Source organism: Parasteatoda tepidariorum, chromosome 10 (genome assembly GCF_982258835.1).
Source record: "Parasteatoda tepidariorum strain Cologne lab strain chromosome 10, Ptep-v5.0, whole genome shotgun sequence".
Taxonomy (NCBI): domain Eukaryota; kingdom Metazoa; phylum Arthropoda; class Arachnida; order Araneae; family Theridiidae; genus Parasteatoda; species Parasteatoda tepidariorum.
The window spans coordinates 40,641,237-40,664,947 of NC_141764.1; the positions used below are offsets into that span (position 1 = coordinate 40,641,237).

A 23,711-nucleotide genomic window follows, 5' to 3' on the forward strand; every position below is an offset into this window, starting at 1 on the left:
AAATTTATGCATAAAATTTTAACTGCATTTATTTGCTGTATAAAATTATAACTGCGAAGTAATTTTCAAAATGTTCTTGGAAGTTCGTGAAATAGAAGTCCGACTGTATATATATATATATATATATATATATATATATATATATATATATATATATATATATATATATATATATATATATATATATATATATATATATAACAAACAACTGATTTTAGAAATAAAAGAAGAAAAAAAGGATGAAATTTTTTTTTAAAAACTGGAAAATAAACGATATAATCTTTTCATCAGCCCACACGATTATATCCGCAAAAAAGAGTGCTTTCTGATATTGTAATATTGTATAACTTATTGTTTTTCTTAACTTTCTTCATGTTTTCTTGTACTTATTTATTTTGTTATATAATATATATATATATATATATATATATATATATATATATATATATATATATATATATATATATATATATATATATATATATATATATATATATATATATATATATATATATATATATATATATATATATATATGTATTCAGATCAAAAGTATTTTAAAATGAAATATTCGGTACTTACTTTTCCATGCCCATGAATCTTCAAAATCCCGAAAATGTAGATTTTCTTTCAGATACCACAAATCCTGCAAACATCTCTTAATTCGAGCATTTTTAGAAATTTTTATGAAGACAGGTATCAGATTTAAAAGTTTACTTTGAAACAGTTTGTCATGCACATCTCTATTCAGCCAAAAATCGTTATTTAAGCCTAAACTATGCGCGGTTTCAATCACTTTCATAGCATTTTGCACAATATCAAGCACATCGTGAACATTCCGAGTATGCCTATCGGCAGTTTTTCCAAAACTTAGTTTTGCTTTGAATAATAAATAAATATAAATGATAAATGTTCCGAAAATCGTCAGTTTCATAGTTTAAGCCTAATCGAACACTTTCAAAAATTGCCACTTAAAATCCATTGAGATAAAAACTGAAGTAAACTACCCAATGACGTTCGAAGCACTGTTTTAAACTTCACAAATCTGAGATAGTTTTTTCCTGCGTCATCCTACAAGTCAAATATCTAATAAGGGTATATGGCATTCAATATTTCAAAACACATAATGGAGTAAATGCGTCATTAACTGTTTTCGACATACTATAATCTTTAAAAAAAATCTAAAAATGTAAATTTTCATGTATGGTCATGTCTTATAATTGAGAGCAAACAAACTAATTTCCTTCATACTTAGTGCAAAAAAGTTTTTTATTTTGTCATCTAAATTTGATGCATTATTAAGACAAAATTCACCTAAGGTTCAAAATGAACATAACTATACATATAAACAAAGGGTAGATGTAATGCGAGCAATTTTTACTACGATTGTTTTATGGAAAGAAATAAAATTTTATTCCAATTGTGTCAAACGTTTCTTTTATAAGCTGAATAATTTTTTTGCAGAAAAGTCATGCGTGTTATATTTACTTTATAGAAACAAAATAGTTCTGATTACCATAATATAATTTTAACAATTAATAAAAAAAAATATTAACATCTATATCTGGCGTTACTGGGCAATCCTTTTTATTTTTTAAAAAAAATTCTAAAGTGGGAGGTAACACAAGAAAATGTCCTTTTCATTTAAACAGTGCTACCACCTTTTTTCGCAAAAGCATTTTTTGCATCTTCTCAAAATTTCTGGTCGAGCATTTATGGGTAAAGAAAATTTTTAATTGAGGTTTTTCGTTTCCAAAACTGTCTACATCCATTTTTAGAAATTATCCGCGAGGGGAGGAAAGAAACAAAAGGGAAAGGAAAAAAAATATTTCCAAAACAAAGAACAAAATAAAAATACATAAAAACTAGATGTAAAACTTAATTCCATTATGTTCCATTTTTAACGACACTATCAAATCTCCTAAACGACTCTACCAAACATTCCACAAGATCTCAATACTTTTTATGGCTGGTGGTTTTTTCATGAAAATCAAGTAACACTATTTTTATTTTCCCTAAATGAATCTCTAGATCATTTTTCGATTATCATATTGAAATGTCCCGTTAAAAGTCTATGCGTATTGCATAAACGTTCATCATAATATTTAGGTGGATACTTTGATGAATTCATCATTTCTCAACAATGAAGACATTAGCTAGGAATTGCTGCCATTTGCTAGGAAAAAATCCAAAATAGTTTCAGATGGTATTTTATTGTTTGTTTGACAAAATCAGATTTCAGGTCTTGAAATATTATGATTCTAATAGCTCAAGTAGAAACCCTGACCAAAATCTAGTCAGCTTGAATTTATTTTAACTTTTTTTGCATTTTTCATTACTAAATTCACGAAACTAATGACGTGTATCGATTAATTGAAGCACATAATTACATAAAATACATTCACACAATTATTATTTCAGGTAAAAAAAAATTTATAACTATTTATTATTATTATCGCTTTAATTAATAATTATAGGAAAAAATGTAAAATTACAGAAATTTCTGATAAAAATTTTAATTTAAAACAAGTAATTTTAAATAACAAAATCCTAAATCTAAGAAATGTCGATTTAATAATTCTTAAAAAGTAGAAGTTTAAAGAAAAGAAGAAAATAAAACACTTTTTTAAACGTGCATTGCATGTTAATGAAAATGCTAATACGATCATTATTAAATCAAAAATTATGCTTTTTTTCTTGTTGGAAGTCGCGACGAAAATAAACATTAACTTTTGATTTTAAGATCTTATTTTCATGCACTGGAACTCACTCTTTATAATTAAGTTCTAGCCTTAAATGCGTTAGTTAGAACAAACGATAGTTAAAGTTAGGAAAACAGGCACCACTTCTTACTACCACGTAGGAATTTTTTTTCGGCCTATTCGGATTCTTAACCTTCAAAATATAGGGAACTGAAAATATAAGCTCCATAGTTAGAGCAGGAAAGCGATCGTAAGTTTCAGCCCTTTAATGATTTCAATTTTTGCGTGTATCGCCATCTCAAAGAAATCGTATTTTTAAATTTTTATTTCTCAAAAACTTCTCGACCGATTTCGTTCAAATTTTTTACTTAGCATTTAAAATATGTAGTATATATATAGTATGCAGTGTATATATATAATTTTTTATTTTATTATTTTTTTTTGCTGCATTGAATTTGTTATTCAGACTAAAATAGGATGCTGAAAGAAATGGTTTTTCCAAACAATATAGAAGTGGCATCAGCATATATCAAAGTATTATATTCGAACTCCTACTATTTCAGAAACTGGTATGTACTATAAAGTGATTAGTATATTGACAAAGATGATTTTGATAATTCGGTTTTACTTTACTTTCTACTCATGGTGACTGGCCAATCTAAATACATTCTAAAGCTAACCAAGCCACTGTAATTTAGAAAACTGAAACTTCAAAACACAATTTTAATGTTAAAAAAAAGGTTAAAAATTTTTTTGGATGGTTTAAGCACAGACTGAGGGTGCCTTCAAGAAAAAAAAAACGTTTTCTGAACATTTATACGCCAGTGATTGCATTTTCTATCTAAATTTTGTCTACTACCCATGCAATAGTGTATTCAAGAAAATACGCTTAATTTTGGAAAAAAATTTATCACTTTTGACTTTTTTCCTGTTTACACAATTGGCTTAGTTAGCATTGTGTTTCTTGTATTAAGCCATCATAAACTTCATCACCCCAATCAATGTAAGACCATCTCCATAAATTATTTTAGCAAAATCTTCCGTCATTAAATTTAAATACCTACTTTCAATTGCAAGAAAGGAAAAAGCCACTCAAATAACATAAACAATTAGTTTATTCGTAAAAAAATATAACATACAACATTTAATAACATTCTAACAGATATTTCTAAAATCTGGCAATAATAAATACTATTAATTCACAACCTTTATCGTAAAACATTTAAGTATAAAAACTCAACAATCAGTATCAAAAATAGGAATCATAAAATTAATACATAAACATAAATTTTAGTTTTACAAAATACAAAGTGTAAACAAAGTAAGTATAAATAGACAGATGGATACTCTTTTATCACATATATAAAATATAAGCAAACTTTTTTGGAGAAAATTTAAAATAGCTATCATTTATTTATTAGAATTAAAAAATGCAACAATAATACTTTTCATAACATAGTTCACATAAAAATATTAATGTTATTTCAAAATAAAAAATGTGTATAAATTCATTATAAAAATTATATTTTTGGCATCAAATTAAATTATATACAATCAATATATTGATAAAGTAAACCCTCTTTAAAAATTTTATAAGAATGAAAATAGTGTCATAATAATTACATTTTTAAATATATTTAAAATGAAAATTGACATACAAAAAAATAAAGATTTATGCAGTAAAATTTGGCAACATTTTTATTATAGATTATTAAGACATTTTTTTTTTTTTTTGATTGTATAACTATGATTTTATAATGTGATATGAAATAACATTTTAGCTGTAATAGAGTTTAGAGGTATTATTTAATACAAAATAATAGCTCTACTGAATTTTGATGTTAGATCATTTGAACTATGTTCTGTAGATGAACCTAATCTGCACCTGAATCAGATATGAACTAGTTAAGAACATGAGATAAAGTTACTTTTTGTTCCTTTGAAAGTTAAAAGCATTTTTATTTTTAGCTTTTGCTGAAAAACTACTTATCTAGATAAGTTAAACCATCAACTAAATTATGTACAATCCGAAAATTCTGAAATACTGTTCTTTTATGGTAAAATTCTCAAACTTTTGTTGAAAAAAAAATTTAACAAGTTGCATGCAAAATATTCATCTAATTATAGAGTTAAATAAGAAACTGTCAACTAAACTAAATAAAAACTTATTTATCATTTCAAAACTGCTTATATCTACAAATATTTACAAAACATATAAATTTATAAAACTTTTAAGTGTGCAGATTCATATCAAAAAAGTGAATATACAAAAAAACTCTCTAAACAGATCTTTTTGCGACACTTTTAATAAGGAAATTTTCCTAATTAAAGGACAATTTACTAAAATAGAACTATTCCTCATTAAATCTGACATCATGAATTATCAGTTTGGCAACTTAAGATAAGTGTCAATCATAAAGCAATGACTTTGTTGCTACTTGAATTTATACATTCATACAAGACAGTTTGAAGTTTGATAAATATTTAAAAAAAGGTCCAATTGTAATACATAGTTCTAAATAACAAATATACACATGTATCTCTACTTTTAATTATGAAAGTACATATTTAATGTTAACATTTAAAAATATTGCTGCTTTACTTTGCAGTTTACATTATGGCATATTCTTTTCTTTGTAGAATAGTATTCTTTTATATCCCTTACATGTATATAGATTTTTTGTGCATCACAATATTATTCACTAAAACTATTTACTTATACTTATTGTTTTATGTAGTTAATAATAGAAAATAATTTAACAACATGTTAACCAAATGGATTATAACTGATGCAACAGCTGTTAAGTATATAAAACTGAAATGTAGGATAAAATATTAACAAAAAATCCTAAGAAAATATGGCACTTAAAGTTTCAAAAAATTCAAAAACAAAATGAACATCATTAAGTAATAAAATATTATTTTTTGTGATAAAATTTTTTTGCCAAATGCTTGCTAGTTTCCTTGTAATTTGTCTAAGCTTTAAAATGTATATTTCTTTGTTTTCCATTATTATATTTCATCAAAGCTCAAATATATATTCGCCTCGATAATAAAAGCATAATAATTAATGATTTTTTAAATAGAATTGAAATATTAATTATTTACTATATGATGCCTAGTTTATGTTCTCATAATTGCATTAATCAGTCAACAGTTTCACTTCAACAAAATTCTGAGAAATTTATACTACTTGTGTTACTTTAAATTATTCTTTCAACAGCAATATATATCTGAATAAATTGGCACACAGAATTTTTTTGAAATGAAAATTATAAAAGCATTCATAATTTGAAAAAAAACTTAAAGGCACAGTTTTAAAACAATTTAAAATAGAAATCTATACAAATTAATTACACAACCAACTATAGACATCTTTTAAAGCTATTTTTCTCCCATATGTTATTAATTACATAGATTCACTTAGAGCAGTTTTCTTTAATTCACACTGGTCTACACTTAATAACAAATGTGCAAAAAATGTATCCTTAAATACAGCATACTCATGAATGGAATTTTGAACGAATTAATTTCTCTAATCTGATGATTGGAGATTCAAAAAGTAACGAAACAATCAGAGAAAAAGCATAGGTTACTGTCAGCAATCCAAGAAACAAAATCACCTATAAAATAAAATTTTAAATTAATAATTATCTTAATTGTCAATACTTATAGATTTAAAGTAAGACATTATTTTATTCATTTTAAAGTAAGACATTTGGATTCCTTCATAAATCTTTCTTGTTTGAAATTTTAATACCATTTTTCATAACATAAGTTATCAAACAAAAATTTGAAATTTTAAGCAGTATTTATTAAAAAGTCTTTATAACTATTACAGACGTTTCAACTAAGGCTCATCAAAAATGATGCTTGGCACTAAGAAGTATGAGATAAGTATAAAACCCTTATAACTTCTAAACTATCTGGCCAATTATGTCAGATTCATCTCATTCAAGTCAATTCATAGCACAATGTAAAGTGTAAACACAAGTACAAGCCAAAAAATAATAATTTCTATACATAAAAACTCTTATGAATTTTGAACTATTAGTTCCATTGACTCATGTATAATCTTATTTAATTCAGTGTGAAAAAATACACAAAAACACTATCTCCTTTATTTAAGTAACAATATCAGATGTGTACAAGAACAAATTTGTACTTTTCGCCCATTAAACCCTTATAACTTTTAAACTGTTTTTCTATTCCATCTATTTGATTATATTGAGAATGGTCACAGTCAATTCATCTTGAAAAAATTCATCCAACAATATGTCTCACTTGTTTGTCTAGAAGAAATTCAAATCTCCAGCACAAACCACAATTATTTTCCTCAAAAAGGCAGAAACGTAGGGGAGTTTTCAAGTATCATTTATAAAACCATTACAAAGTTTTGTGCCAAAAATATTTTGAGTATTAATTTTTTAAAAGAAAAAGTCTACTTTTACAGGAAAAAGTCTATGTTTACATGTATAAGTAACTTTTTTCAGAATAAGGTATTTAAACTTCTCGTAGCTCTTGCACATTGCAAACAATATTTTCGCCAGTTATCTTCTGAACAGCTTATTTCATGAGCGCATATAGAAAATAAACAATACACAGTGATATGCAAAGGCCACTATTAATATATTTTTTAAATTCTGGTTGAAAATGAAGAGTACACGCAATAGGTATACACCGAGTCTTAAGCAATAAACACAAAAAAAGTTTTTGAAATCAAGGAGTTAATATTGGGGACTGGAAATGGCACCAGTCTGATTATGTTTGAAAACTCAGAGGTGTTTTCTAAAATTGCGTTTTTTGCAAATTTTTTTTTTTCTTCTCTAAGATATTAATTTGAGATCCCTAATGTATATACTTTCTTGATTTCCTTCTAAGCAAAGATTCCTTCAGGACAATGATCACACATACCTAATCACATGATACTCTCTTCATTGGCCTCAGTAAAAGAGAAAATATGACAGAAATATTCAATTGAAAAATACAAACCATTGTTTGATGTGAGAAATCAAGAGTGGTTCTCATTGATCCAAAATATCCTATTATGAGCATTGGATGAATAAGGTATGCAGAGTATGTCAAACGGCTCAAAGGAACAAACAGCTTAAATGATAAAATCTTATCCACAACAACTGAAAATTAAAACAGAGTAAATAAAATAAATGTATTTAACTTAATAGTATTAATAATCTTTTTAAAGTATCATTAACTAAGTATTCTCATTTTGTTTTTGAAAAACAAATATATATTGAGATTATACTGCAATAATTGGAATTGGTTATGTATTGATTTAAGAGTTTTTTTCCTTAAAAAGAAGCATTTAAGCTAATTAGATATATTATCTATTTCTCTTTTCTTCTTTTTTGTCAGCTATTGAAGAGTTCATTTTTGGCAACATACCCACAATCACGGGTGCCACTCCAGAAACTTTTCAAGACTGAACTTGCTTTTTGACCAAGTAACACGGTTTGGAACTATTTTGAAGAATTTTTCAAAAACTTATTGCGCATTTTTCATGACAATAACCCACTATTATAGCAAAAATAGATTGTTTAGAGCTAAAAAAAACTTATTTATTTTTTTACATCAATTGCTAAAATAAGCTACTAATTTCTTCTAGGAGCCATGTATATTTCTACTTATTTTAAACTTCATCATCATTTTATGCTTTGTCATAGTTCTATAAATTTGATATTTTAAAAAATAATCTTAATTTAACTTTGCCCACAATCTCAAAATGTTGGGGGGGGGGAATACAAAGCAGATTTAGATTCAACAATATTATGTTTAGACAAGCAGATGTTGAAAGTCAATCAATACCATTCTTTCATTGTGGTGCGACATCATTGCTTAATCATTTTGCAATAACATGAAAGACAATGTTTTCATAAATAGTAATAATTTAAAATTTTTTTAACTCAAAATAATTATTATTTCATTTTTAAAGAAAAAGTTAAATTTGTAAAATAAATTGAAAATAAATATTTAATGGAGGAAAGAAAATCATTCCACTGCTCTTTTCTCAGGACAGATTTCAGTCTTCTGGACTGAAGAGTGCCCACGATATACAAAAATGTTTCTAGAAAATCTATATTTCTAAATTTAAAAACAGACAAAAAAATTTGTTTTAGACGAAATTTATAAAATATAATTTAATTTAATAGACTTTGAGATTTATAACTACAGTAATTACAGCAGAGCAGCAAAAGAAACTCTTTTGTAAACAACCTACTTACAGAACATATCGTATAGTAAAATAGAAGATTTCTAAAGATTATAAAATAATATTAAAATAAAAATTACGCCACTTTTTGCAATTAATTAATTATAAAATTGTTTCAAAATATATATACATATTTTAATTAATGTTTCACACATTCAGGGAAAACAGAAAATTCTTGACAAATTGTTTTTAAACTTTGTTTTTTGAAGAAAAAAAATGATTTGAAATGAAACTATTTAAGTTTTGTTTATCTTAATAATCAAATATATTAATATTTTAATTTAAAACAGAATATAAATAATAAGAGAACCATAATAATTGTGAAATTTTTGAAAGCTGAAGTAAAAGCAATGTTTTAAGTAAATTAAATGCAAACTGAGTAAAATTTTAAGCTCAACAAATTAATTTCAAATTGTATAAAACTTTATTACCACTTGTTCTATAAGACTAAAGAAAATAAATGAAGTCTTATACAACAAAAAATTAAGATTTATCGAGATTTTAAATAATTATTTTAAAAAGAAAAACATAGAAACATTATTTAAACCATTTCCTTATATTTTTACTCCTCCATCAAAACAATAACAATTTCTTTGCTTATTAGCTTTGCTTCTTATTTCTTCTTATTTGCTTCTAATTTCTTTGCTTCTTATTAGCCAGTTTTGAACTACTCTTATTATCATGAAAACCAACTCAATATTGTTACATATGTTGATTTTTGTTAAGTTAGGAAATATATTTAGTTATAAATTCAATTATTTTTTAATAAAAAGAAATATGCTAAAAAAACTATCAAAAACTTGGTGAATTTTCAAAATTTAGTTCATACTTTTAAAATCAAATTCAACTCTCATATTTAAAGAGCAATATCAATTATCAAATACACTACATTTTTAACCAAATAACTACTTTATTCCAAATATGCATCTTTATTTTAAAATTGCATAAATTAAAAGAGAAAAACATGACTTTATATTGTGTAATTATTATGTGTCTTGAAAAATTTCTTGTTCAGAGTTTTCCTTTGAACTGAAATATTGATATCAATAAACTTAAATCCAATAATTCTTTTTTTTATCTGTAATTTAAGGCATACTGTGAAATAGTGCTAGGTCGCATAGGAAAAAAATTTATGGGATAATGATAACAATGTGGTTAGCATTGCAGTGCGTCCAACTTTACTTTATAAACAAGCTGAAACATATCAATCTAAAGTTGGCTGGGCTTCTAGCGACATGAACTGTAAGGAAAAAATATTATAACAGTGGAAACAAGTTTTGAAAAAAAAAACGTGAACTGCCAAAAATAGTGAATAAATAATGATATAAAAATATTCAATATGATAAAAATCTAAAAATTATTATTAGTAAATTTAATTTTTCCAAGTACTTTTCAATTTTTATTATTAAACAGTGCATTCCCATTTATCTGGCAGTACTTATACAACAGTACCTAGCATAAACTATAAAAATCGGTTAATCACATATTTTGGAAACATCATCAACTCAATAAATAAATAAATAATGGGATGCATAAAAAAAAAACAAATGTATAACAGACCTGCTTGCTGAGTAAGGCAAACATAAATCACCCAACTTAGACAAAGACCAAAGGCTGTACGGCTGAGGGCATTGTAAAAACTAGTAGCCACTAAAGCAGTAGTATTGTGATAAAGGCTGTACACACAGGTCAATCCAACAGATGTAGCAACAACCCATCCAACAAAAAGAATTATCTGGATTGAGAAAAAGAAAGAGGATGTTATTATTATTAAACTTATAAGTATGCAAATAACTCTGATATCAAAGAAACTCTTACAAACGCAATGTACGAGAACAAACTACAATAGGGTAGATTTTAATCAGAGAAATTTGTCAAGCTGACCTGTTTTATAAGTTAAACACCTCTCTACGTAAACTCCTTTTATAGCAGACAATACTGTAAATTTTTGTAACAATAAATGTCCCAGTCAAAGAATTAAATAGATTAATATTAGAAGTTGCAACAGAGTATTTGTAAAACTAAATAAAAAAAATTTAAGATTTTCTGTTCTAAATCATGAACAATTTTTCCTGTCCTGAGAGTACCTTGTTTAATATTATTTTGATAATGCTAATTCAGTAATACTTTACAAAACATACAATTAAGACATTAATCATTTATTTCAGAAAAATCATTCCAGATCTCAAAGAATCAGTCTCTATATTCCACAAATTCTCAGACATTAAATAAGGATATTATAAATGAATAATTTTAACATTTTTAAAACTACTTCCATTACACTAAAAATGTCTTAGGTATTGAAAGAATGATATCAAGCAAAAGATATGTCTCTGAAGGTCTATAAAGGAATAGTAGCAAAAAAATATATAATTCTTCAATCTTTTACATTGTCAAACATTTCATAATATTTGAAATTTAAAAAAAACTGTTATTAACAAGAATTATGTTTTTATAGTCATATGTCATAGTTTAAGTCATACTTCTGGATGCAACAACATTTAAATGCAAGAATAAAAGAGTTAAAAAGTTAACACCATACCTTACTATCTCTAGAAAGAAAAATCTCTAAAGATCTATAAAATAATAGTACCAAAAAAAATTTATAATTCTTCAATCTTTCACATTGTCAAACATTTTATAATATTTGAAATTAAAAAAAAACTGTTATGAACAAGAATTATGTTTTTATGGTCATATGTGATCGCTTAGGTCATACTTCTGGATGCAACAACATTTAAATGCAAGAATAAAAGAATTAAAAAGTTAACAACGTATAAAAGTTTCTTACCTTACTATCTCTAGTAGGGGTGATTTTTCTTTTGAACAATATATAACCTAATGCTATTCCTACAAGGTATGGGCCAATTCTAGAGTATGGTTTGATATACAATTTTTCAAAATACACAGTCCACCTGTAAAAAAGGCAACACAGCAAAAATTTAAAAAAAAGTTATAATAAATATAAATTACATGATTTTTTTATAAGTGTATAACTTAAGCTTAGTATATATAATTAAGCATTGCCTTATTATCCTAATTTAATAAAAGAACTTTTTTGTACATGAATTGTCTGAATTGGTAATTTTTCTTCCCTTTTTAAAATTTAGTTAGTTTTAAAATTCATTAAAGAGTGTCATATTCCTAAGAATCAAAATATTGTAAATTGCATTGTGGTTGCTAGAGCGTCCCAAATTAAATAAAATAACTAAAAGCAGCGTATTTCATATCAGTATTAGCAATACATGTTTCCTAGCTTTTTAATTTCCTTTATTTTATAAATTTATATACATAACTATTTATTTCAAATATCTTTCAAACAAAATATAGGCTGCATGCAAATATTTAGGTTATTTTCCTTTCTCAATAAATGTAACAGCTAATTCTTTATTTCAATGCAAGTGTACAACTAATTATTATTCAATGTGGCAAGAACTGAGCATCAAAATCTATTTTTAATTTTTATTTCTTCAACCACTTTAGATAGTGGCATTAAAATGTAATTAGTTACATGTTTGCAGAATCTTTTAAATTTTCTGGCAAATTATTTAAATATTAACATTAAACAATGTGGTATTGCCTCAATTGGCTTTACATTTGTCAGCATTCCTTTTTAATAAATAATGGATATTTCATGAATAATGGATATTTCATTATTTTCCAAAGTGTCGGATAATAATCTCTTCTTATTTGGCAATAAATCAGGCAGGAAGTGGGTCTATTAACTCTCATATAACAAATATACAAAAATTATCAAAAATTATACCAAAAATAAAAATAATCTATAAATTAAATTGTCCTTTTTAAGTGGGTCCACTTAAATTAACGCATGTGCCAAATTTTCAGAAATGACATTTAATAATAAATTAATTTTGATCCAAAATATGATCTTGTTGATATCTCCCTTAATACTATTTCCATAGACAGAGAAGCGAAGAAATCATGCATTTGGATGTTTGTTTTCTTCTACAGTAATTTGCAATGTGGATCTTCACCAATAATAACCATGGCCATCAGCCTTCTTTTTTTAAGAATAATAATAATCTTCAAATTTTCTTCATATAACAGGTAAAATGCTACTCTAAACACTTTTATGGGTGACTTCTAAAACACAATTAATACAAAACTAATTTATTGCTCATGAAAAATAATTTAGAGGTCAAACCAAATCCATCTTACCTATCCATAAAATCTGGCTGAATTATAGAGGTAGCTATATCACCAAAACCAGAAAACAAATTATAATCATAAGTGATTATAAACGAAGCAGCCCAAGACCCAAATAAAGCTGTGGTCAGAAGAGAATAACCAATGGTTGGCCATCTAAAAGCAAATAAAAATACATATTTTAACCATGTTACAAAAAAGTCATATAAATGTTCATAAATAAATAAAATAATGTTTTTAATGATAATTTTCATGGTACATAATAAGTTATGAAAAATTAAAACTGTAAATTATCAAACAGGATAAGTTAAACTATTTTGCAGCAGTTTTTTAAATTATTTACCATCAAAAGTAATCATTTAGTTTTCCACCTAATATAAATTTGCTTAAATTTGTGCTGTATGTTAAAAAAAATAACAACCACACACAGCTGATAATCTTCAACATTATAAACATATCAATAAAAAAAAATAATGAAAAATTTTATTACTTTGATTTCTAAACTGAAAAGCCAAAGCCTTCTTTAAATGATTATCAAAGTCAATCAATTTAGTTCAATCAAGAATATTATAATTACAAATTTCATGCTTCACTGAATTATCATTCAATAAAATATATGTTTTATTGTTTCAATGGGTTTTTTAACTCTCATTTAAAACAAATGTATTATTTTAATTTAGATTTTTAATTCAGATTTTTAAAATATAAACTTTCTTTAATAATAATTAAATATTGTGAAACAATTATTTACTAAAAATATTTATTAATCAAAATGCATATTTTAACTTAGTGCTAAACTTGATGTTTTGCACTAAATTGCATAGTTAATACTAGTACTACATTTAAATTATTAATCTCAATTGCATTGACCTATAAAAGTCTGTACATTTATCAACTTCTGATGGTAACTGGGTCAGAAAATAAGTTGATTTTGCGCCATTCAAATAAATAAATTGAACAACTTCATAAAAGCATGTTAAAGAGTTAGTTTGCTCAACTACAATTACTATTTTTAAATTTATCTAAAACAAACATTCCAAAATTGCAGTTTTGTTTCAGATCAATTAAAATACACAAGAAAAATAAAGTAATTTATTACTTGTGAAGAAAAATTAAATTTTTTATTAATAATATTGACTATGTTATAAAAACCTACAATAATATACAAATCATTTCCTCAAAAGTATAATTATCTTGCAATTAAACAATGTTCCAATATCACGAATTATTCATAATGCATACCTCCAAAGGGTAATTAAAAACAGTGGACTTATAACAAAGAATTGCATATCATTAGCTAAATACCAAGACCATCCAAGACACTAAAAAAATAAAAATAGTTGAGTCAAAAAGCTGTTTTGTCAAATGTTTCAATTAATGTATTTAATTTATTATATAACTATTTACTTTACCTTATTTTACTCACTAATTCCTTGTATTTCACAGAAATAACTATATACCAAGCAAATATAAATTTCAAAAACTCTCATATGCAAATAAAGTCAGCAAAAATAAATAAGTTAGTAAATATAAGAAGCAATCCAAAACTTTTGATATAATTATCAGATTTATAACAAATAAAGAGAAAATCTGAAAACAAACCTTAAATACACTTATTAATTCTCTCAAACTATTAATTAAGAAACAAAATCATACAAAAAAATATATACTTATTTTGAATAAATACATCTTTTACCTATATATATATAGAACAAACCATACAAATTAAATATCCATTCAAACTATTATATGTTTAAGCTACATATATTTATCATGAAAATAAGAATTCTTTTAAAATTATTAGACCAAAATTCAAATGATAAAGTATAACTACACAACACAATATGCTACACAATGTAAAATCCTTTATAGTTCCTTAATAGTTACATATAACATGCAAATATATATAATATATTACCGTACGTTGATTTTTCAAATTGTCCCAAAATTATATGAAAATCAGAGGTTTGACTTATACACCAGTAATAAAGTTGGACACTTGTTGATCATGAAATACTGATGTATTATGAACAATGAGATAGATATGAATAACTCTGATTAATTAACTCTTAATTATAATATAAACAATTAATTTTGTAATTTCTCACATATTTTATTTACACAAAAAAAGTTTTTTTTTAGAAACACTGCTTCAAATTCAAAAAAAAAAAAAAAAAAAACAAGAAGAAGAAGAGTTAAGATAATTTATTCAAGAGTATTTGAAAAAATATAGCACAATGAAAGCTTTTAAAACATACCTTAAAGGTATAAATTTAAATATTCCAGAACATCGCCTGTATCAGATTCAACAACGTTAACAGTGTCGTCATGCGGATGTCACTCTGTAATGGATTTTACTTCATCCTTATCTGCTGAGTCCCACAAAAAAAAAATCTACTTTACCTCAATCAAAGGAATTCAAACTTTTAAACACTTTTTAAAAGATTTTACAAAAACATTTGAATCCAATAATTTGACACACGATGTCAAATTATTGGATTATTGGATTGTCTATATAAACATAGTGGAAATTTTCTGATTTTGTAAGTTTTTGATGTGAAATATTTTTTACCTGAGACAATTTTTTAGATTTAATATTTTTTTGTTTTAAATATCAGAAATTTTCACATTTGTTTTTTTTTTTTTTTCAGTGGTTGACATACACACTCGACATACCAGAAATTTGATATCTCATAATCAAAACTAAGGAGTTGAATTATATGTACGGTACATGTGATGTATCTGTTACTAATATTAAATAGTTTTTGAGACAAAGCAATGCAGAAATAAGAGTTAATAAAAATTATATCTTTTTATTTAGTGTTTCTTTTAATATTTTTATACCTATTTGGGAAAGAGAGAGAAGAATGTGAATAGGACAAAAAGAGGGAGAAATATTAATAGAGTATCATTACCGCCTCAGTAGTTTTTTGGAAATTGTTTATATATAATAAATTCCACCACCAGTTTTTCTGACAAAGAGGTTCAACATCATAGTCAGGCCAGAAAGGACCAGAACCCAAATATGGATAAATAGTAGTATAAAAAGCAATCACCAACATGTAAACTGGAGTTAGCCTGTGTAAAATAGGAAGAAGAAAAACAGTTTTAAAAAAGGATAAAAAATTTCAGTTTAAAGAAAATTGAACAAAAAAGTTTTTAAAAATAATTTTGCTCCCAATATTAAATTTTCATTAAGAAAAACAATCAAAGTTTATAATTACTAATCACTAAAAATACATTACCATTAAAAATCATATTTCTACCTCTCTAAATAATATTATTTCTAAAATCATACTTCCTACAGAATTCCTGATAATCACCTTTAAATTTCTTTTTTTTACTAACAATGACTTCCTGATATAGATATACTAAAAGTGAGAAAGTCGACAAGACAGACATTTCTTAGGTTGGGAAACAAGCCACAGTTTAAAGTATAAAAATAAACTATTTTTGTTATTTCTATATTTTATCAGGTACAAATGATGAGAATTGTTTAGTAAACATGCATAAGCAAACAATGCAGATTTGAAAATTAAACCTACATTAAAAAATATCTAAATAATACAAAAAGTTAGTACCAAAACAATTCTATGTGTATCAAGAAGAAAACATCGTTTGAAAATAGGGATCAATAAAATTAGAAAATCTTATTCTGAGAAACACAAGCTTACTATAAGTCATTGGCAAATTAGAAGGCTAGGTTTTCACGATTAACATTTATTACAATTCTACTTATATATAGTTGTCATTTCATATTTATCATAAGACCATGTTCCCCGACTTTCATAATTCTTTCTCTTTTTTTCCTCAAAACAGTTGCTTCAGTTAATTATGTAAGCAATAGTTTACATCAGTGGTTCCCTACCAATGGTCTGCGACTCACAATTAGGATGATAGCAGTATGGTAATGAGCCATGTATGCTAGTTGAGAGTCTAAGCCAAGATAAATCTTGAGGCCTAATACACTAGTTTTCTGGAATAATTCACTAGTCTAGTTATATGTGGCATCAGTTCTTTGTTGAGAATTATTCGAGACTAAAATTGTCCAGTATTAATCCACTCTCTCGAGGACGACATACAACTTTAAACACTTGTATTTGAGATTTCTGACAGTTGCAACAATTAAGTAAATACAATAAACAATTTTATTTATAAAAAAAAACTCAGTTGATTCAATAATATGTATGCAAAAGTAAATTGTACATGAAAAAATTCACATATATTCAAAAAAAAACTTTAAAAATAAAATAAAGTTAGAATTCTAAAAATTTATGTGACAACCTACTATATATACAAAAAATGGCCAACATTTTAAGACATCAATTTTAAAAATAAAATGAAAGGAGATAGAAATGAATGGTTAGTTGAATTCTGTCTAAGAAAAAGGCTTTTCAACAAGTTTACAAACTAATAACAATGTTTGCCTACAGATGAGGCTGAGTTAGCAGACAGCTTTTTTTTCAGTTACAGTCCCATCTGTCAACAAACTTGAAATACATTTTGAAACTTTATCATAATTTATTTTTCTTGCTTCCTCAGCAGAAGAGCAAACAGTACGATTCAATCAAGTTCCTCTTGTTTAATTGACTTCAAATTAACAATCATTTTTAAAACACAAGGTACGATAAAAATTTATACAATGAAAACTATTAATTCAGTAAACTTGAAAAGAGTAATAAAAAAAATCCACCTTAAATATCGATGAATATAAAAGTATGCCCAAGATAAATTGCCCTTTTTTTTAGCTGCTTCTTGCAGATATAAATATGACATCAAGAAGGCACTAAAAATAAATACAAATAGTTACATTCGTGACTTTATATTTTTCAAAAACTTCATAGACAAACCACACAAAATAAAATGCACTGAAAGAATTAGAATAAAAAGTATTAATAAATTATACTTAAAACATTTAAATCAAGTGAACTATTTAATGAATTCAAAGTTACGGTACTTGACTATGATAACTATTTGAAAGCAATATTTCTAGTTGGTGCAGCAGCCTTGAAAAATTTTAAGGGATATAAATTTACCACTTTTATATCAATACAAAAATTTAACTATCCTGAAGTTTAACCCTTAAAGACCAATGACACTATAAAAGCGACATGGCTTTTTTTACAGGGTTAAATGTCCTGTATATAGCAACAAGAACCATTTTATTACTTAACAGTTATAATTTTTTTAACTATAATTAATCATATAATTGTAATTTTTAATCTTGTGATTAAGTATTACTATTATACCTGGTGGGAAGTAAACTTGAAATTAAGGGTTAATAGTGATTTCTTGAAAAACATTAAATATTTCGACATTTTGTACAACAAGCCGTCTACAGATAGCTGTGAACTTGCAGAAATGTGAACTTGCAGCTTTGTGATTCCACATTATCCTCAAATTTCACAAACTCAATAATCACAGTTGTCTTTGGTAACATTAATCTGAATTCCTGGCATTAGTATTTCAGGAGTAAATTGGGAGATTAAAAATCACTTACGAAATTTCAACTTTGAAAATACCTAAAATGATGTTTAGACAAAAACAAACTGGCAAACAATTGCCTACATGAACTCACCTTGAGATTCAACACTAACTTTTGCCTTTATTTTATCTATCAGATATCTCTCATGCAATGTTGTTTGAGATAAATCTTTGTATTCTTATCTAAATTACTTGTTTATATCTATAATAGATTCTTGGATGTCTTAACTTTGAAATTTGCAGATGGGGCAGGAACTGACAAATCCCAGGTGCCAGGTCAGCCAGGTGACAAGAAAAATTCCATTGGCCACTAACTTTTTCAACATATTAAGCTTATTTATTATTTTTTCACTAAAAAAATTATTTTTGGCAATAAGCTATTTTTACAAATTACTCCATTTATTTACTATTTTCCTTTTGCTGAAACTACTTACTTCAACATCTTCCTGTGAAAGAAGATTCAGTTTGTTAAATACCATAATAAACTCCATTCAAATTTAAGATCAAGAATAGTTTAATGTTCATAAATTTAAGTGGACCTTTCTGAAAAGATTTTAATCCTGAAAAATTTCTTGATAGACGAAATTTGAAAGCTAAAACTCAAAGACGATATTAATGTATATAGCCATTTAATGTTTGTATTAAAAATAAAACTATTAATTTACCAACTGCTTTAGTGTTTATTTTATAGTTTGCATTATTTAATTTTTGGTATCACAATTTAAAAGCTTTACTTTCTTAAAATTTTCGATAAATCAAACTTTTTAATTGAATATTTTCCTTCTTTACTGTAAAATGACACACATATGATCCCTTTTGCTAAAAAATAGCAAAGTATGACTATGCAAAGCTAGTTTTCTATTTTGCTGTAAATGCGATTAAGTTACCATAATAGTTCTAGAAGCTGGCTCTTAAAATTTTACAATTTTTTCCATGGAAGGAGGGGAATTGCAGTTTCCCAAATGACTTTGGCAGAAATTATAACATTGTTCTAAGGATGAATAACATGATGATAAATATGAGCCTTTATTTTGGAAAAAAAATTTAAAACATATCAAATAAAAAAATTATTAATTTGAATTTGATGAACTTCTTTATGCACTGCTTAGTTAAAAGAAAAAAACTAATAAAAATTTGACAACTGTGCTCTTTCCTTATAATTGGGGTTCGATATCTACCTTCATGTTAAACTTTGCAAAAAAGTCCCCTCATGTAAGTGATACTCACAGATTGAGACACACAAAAAAATCTGTTTCATTATGTGTAAAGTAACATCCAATATTTATTAATTTAGAAGAAATAACAATATTTATCTAGTTTAACTTTTGAAAAAATATCCTAATAAAAGAATTAACTAAAATTTTGTACTTAGCACAATTTAACCTTTTTAAAAACTGTAACTCACCTAAGAACGAAAAAGGAATCCACAGAAAAAAACCCATTAAGTATCACTTCAAAAGGAAAATTATCAATACGATCTAATACTACTTTCATAGCTCCTATAGAAAATTAGAAAATTATTATAAGAAATAATGTAAAAAGCAACTAAAATTACAAAGTTTACTCCTTTAAACACAGCAATAAGAACTAAAACAATTAAATGATTTTATCATACAATACAGGAAATATATAGGAATAATACAATACATTAAAATAGAGTCATTACTTAAAACCAGAGAGACACTAAAAAATTGCTTGGTATCAAAAATTCCGAATATTGAAAATCAAAATATTTTTATCATTTTAGTCAAAATAACACCTACCGTGTTTGTTTTTAAAAATAATATGCATTTGATACTACGATGAACAGAACATTTCCTAACACAGTACCCCAACTACTTTTTTTTTCTTTTTCCTTTTCATTTTGCAAAAGTGAACGTTGGCAAAATATGAATTTGTCTCAAGGAGGTTTTCTTCTATTATTGGAATAATAAATGCGAATTAAATTCAGAACTTTTTTGTTATATAAAAACATTTGTGAACATGAGGCTCAACTGTGAACATTTTCAAACTTTAAGCTTCTCTAATCTGATCATTAAAAGTGTAAAACATACTATCATAAAGCCGGTTTAAATATACTTTGAAAAAAACTTGCTTGATAGCATATAAACTTTAGTTACATTCATTTTAATAGCAAGGAGAATATTTGGTCGATACTTTCTTGGCATTGAAAGATTTTTCTATAGAACAAAACTTGTTGTTCAATGGCGCAATATGCAACTTTACTGCTTTCTTTACCATGAAACTAATTTATTAGGAAAAAAAATTCAGTAGCAGGTTTTAAAACCATGATCTTTTTTTTAACAGCATATATCTTTTGCTAATTTGTGGTTACAACAAAACCAGAAATAGTGGAACGTTTGGAAAATCTGAGGATGAAACCTTGGGTATCTATGACAAAAGTAAACACTGATTACTTTAGATATCCCACAAATACGGTTTATTTTATTATTAATGCTATATTACCAAATACAAAATAGCATAAAACTTATTAATTAATAATTAAATACAGATTATTATGGAATACAAAAATAACGAATTAAATTGCCGATATTACAGAAAACATAGGTTACCCACGCATAACATAGCCACTCTAAACTAATTCTGATATAAGATTCATGATGCATCCCATATTAAAAAATCTTTAAATTATAATCACAACAGTATACTTACTTACTGAACCAAAACTAAAAGCATATGTATGAGCCAATATAACCCAACTCATGCTGAGAAATCTGATTCCATGCAAGCACATCATTTGACCTTCAGTAGCATCAGTATTAAGAAGTTTAGCTCCATTTGTAAATACACAAAAGCAATTGAGAAATGAATCAGCTTTTTCCAAGAAAACTATTAAAAAAGTTTATCAGTTTGAAAAAAAACAAAGAATTTATTAAAAATTTAAGAAATAAAAATATAAAAAAACCATTTATCTGAAACACTTTTCACTAATAAAACCCATAATAAAAATTTTCAAAAAAAAAAAAAACGAGATTGTTCTAACATTTTTTTCATAATCTTGGAAATCCATTTAACACATAAAATGACATGATATAACATTTCTTAATAATCAAAATTCTATAAAATTAAGCTTTCTACTCAGCAAAAAGGAACCATTAATTCTATAAAAATATATTTTTACTCAATAAACTAATAAATTTGCCTTATAGAAATATTTTCTGTAATGATTTACAGGAATCAATGAGTATTCAAGACTATGTAGGTCTTTGGGCATTTAAGCTATATGTCACATATTCATCTAGCCAAAACATTTACATTTCCATGATAATATTACAGATTTGCATCAGGTATGTTGAACTTGGCTTATAAAAGGATATGTATGTTTCTCTTCAACAGCTTCATTTCAAATTGTTAAATATAAGCATTTTTAAAGTTTATTTTTAACAAACATTTTTCGTGACAACTTTATAAAAACTTTAACTATATTATGGTTCCCTCATCATATTGTGCATACTCTGTACATATTTCTCAAGAATAAGATCGTATTAAAATCAATAAATATCTGAGGAATTCTTCATACAATTGAATTGTCCTTTTTTTCTAATTTTTTAGCGATATTTAAGGATGAAATACTGTAAAAAAAGGGATATTAATTCATGTTATCATTCTCAGACTATCTTAGTGATTTTAATTAACCAATTTAGTCCTGAAAATCAATTATCATTAGATAATAAAAATTCTCATAAAAACTAAATATTTTCCATTAAAATTATGTAACCCCAACTGAGCTGTGTCGTCTTCAGGGAGCATCAGACCTTATGGTCATGGGTTCGAACCCCAGACAAGGCATGGATGTTCTTTCATTCTCTGTACTATCTGTCCTTACTACGGGAGCTACGTTGGCCCACCTAATATGGTGCCCCTGAAAAGTGGCCAACAAATCTACCCTACTAATAGCTGAATGACAAGTGTCAATCGAGAGGGGGGGGGCATTAGGGAGAAAAAAAGAGTTCGATAATTTTTCACTAATGTAAGGCAAAACTATTTAAATTATTTATTTGAGTTAAACAAATCTAAAATTATTAATTGAACAATAACAAGAAACTGGAGCTGAAAGACATATTTATAACATAAAAATTTTATTAGCTTCAAAAACCTAGGCAGAAAAAGGTCAACTTGCTTCAAGCTCTGGAAATAGGCAGTCTTACTTACAACCAATAAGTCAGGAATCATATCTGGTGAGTCTTACGAATTAATTATTTTTGTGAGCTTCAAACACATTAACTCTTTCCATCTTAATAATACATTTGAAATTAATCTTTAGATCTTTAAACACACAAACTCTGAACAAATTATCCAGTTCTTCAATCTCCAATAGCAAAAAATTACTTATGCAACTCCTGCATACAAACAAGATGATAATCAAATTTAACTTCAATATGTACACTTGAGCAACATCAAAATTTTCAAGAACTAAACAAGGTAATAAGTAAATATATAGATTATGTGTGTGGTGAACAATAAATTACATGTTTGGGAAACAGTTTTTTACTTTAAATAAGACTGATTATGGTGACAGTGACTTAGCATTTATAAAGCAATAAAATTCTGTCAAGTTTTTCTCTCTCCAATTGCAATAAATAGCATATGCAACTCCTGCATACAAACAAGATGATAATCAAGTTTAACTTCAATATGTACACTTGAGCAACATCAAAATTTTCAAGAACTAAACAAGGTAATAAGTAAATATATAGATTATGTGTGTGGTGAACAATAAATTACATGTTTGGGAAACAGTTTTTTACTTTAAATAAGACTGATTATGGTGACAGTGACTTAGCATTTATAAAGCAATAAAATTCTGTCAAGTTTTTCTCTCTCCAATTGCAATAAATAGCATATGCAACTCCTGCATACAAACAAGATGATAATCAAGTTTAACTTCAATATGTACCTTTGTACGAGATTAAAATTTTCAAAAACAAAACAATGTAATTCTATACATTATGTCGGTGGAGAGCAATAAAATATGAGTTCAGAAAGCATAGTTTTTTTAATATTTAATAGAACTGACTGCAGTGATAGCGACTAAGCCTTTATAAAGCAATGATATACATTTATGCAAAATTCAACTTCATCAAACAAGAAATATAAATGATATTTTTTAG

At 25.9% G+C, this 23,711-nt stretch overlaps 1 protein-coding gene across 1 annotated transcript in view; it reads right to left on the reverse strand.

Annotated features, from left to right (window-relative positions):
- The window catches only part of LOC107454327 (uncharacterized), a 71,703-nt gene that overhangs the window by 39,893 nt on the left and 8,099 nt on the right, over positions 1-23,711 (reverse strand). The window contains exons 6-16 of the mRNA XM_043040848.3: positions 21,253-21,429; positions 19,985-20,078; positions 17,789-17,881; positions 16,011-16,173; positions 14,338-14,417; positions 13,108-13,251; positions 11,720-11,843; positions 10,489-10,663; positions 7,695-7,837; positions 6,212-6,325; positions 583-937 (exon numbers count right to left, since the gene is read on the reverse strand). Coding sequence (XP_042896782.2) covers positions 583-937; positions 6,212-6,325; positions 7,695-7,837; positions 10,489-10,663; positions 11,720-11,843; positions 13,108-13,251; positions 14,338-14,417; positions 16,011-16,173; positions 17,789-17,881; positions 19,985-20,078; positions 21,253-21,429 — 1,662 coding nt within the window. The remainder of the gene's footprint in view (positions 1-582; positions 938-6,211; positions 6,326-7,694; positions 7,838-10,488; positions 10,664-11,719; positions 11,844-13,107; positions 13,252-14,337; positions 14,418-16,010; positions 16,174-17,788; positions 17,882-19,984; positions 20,079-21,252; positions 21,430-23,711) is intronic.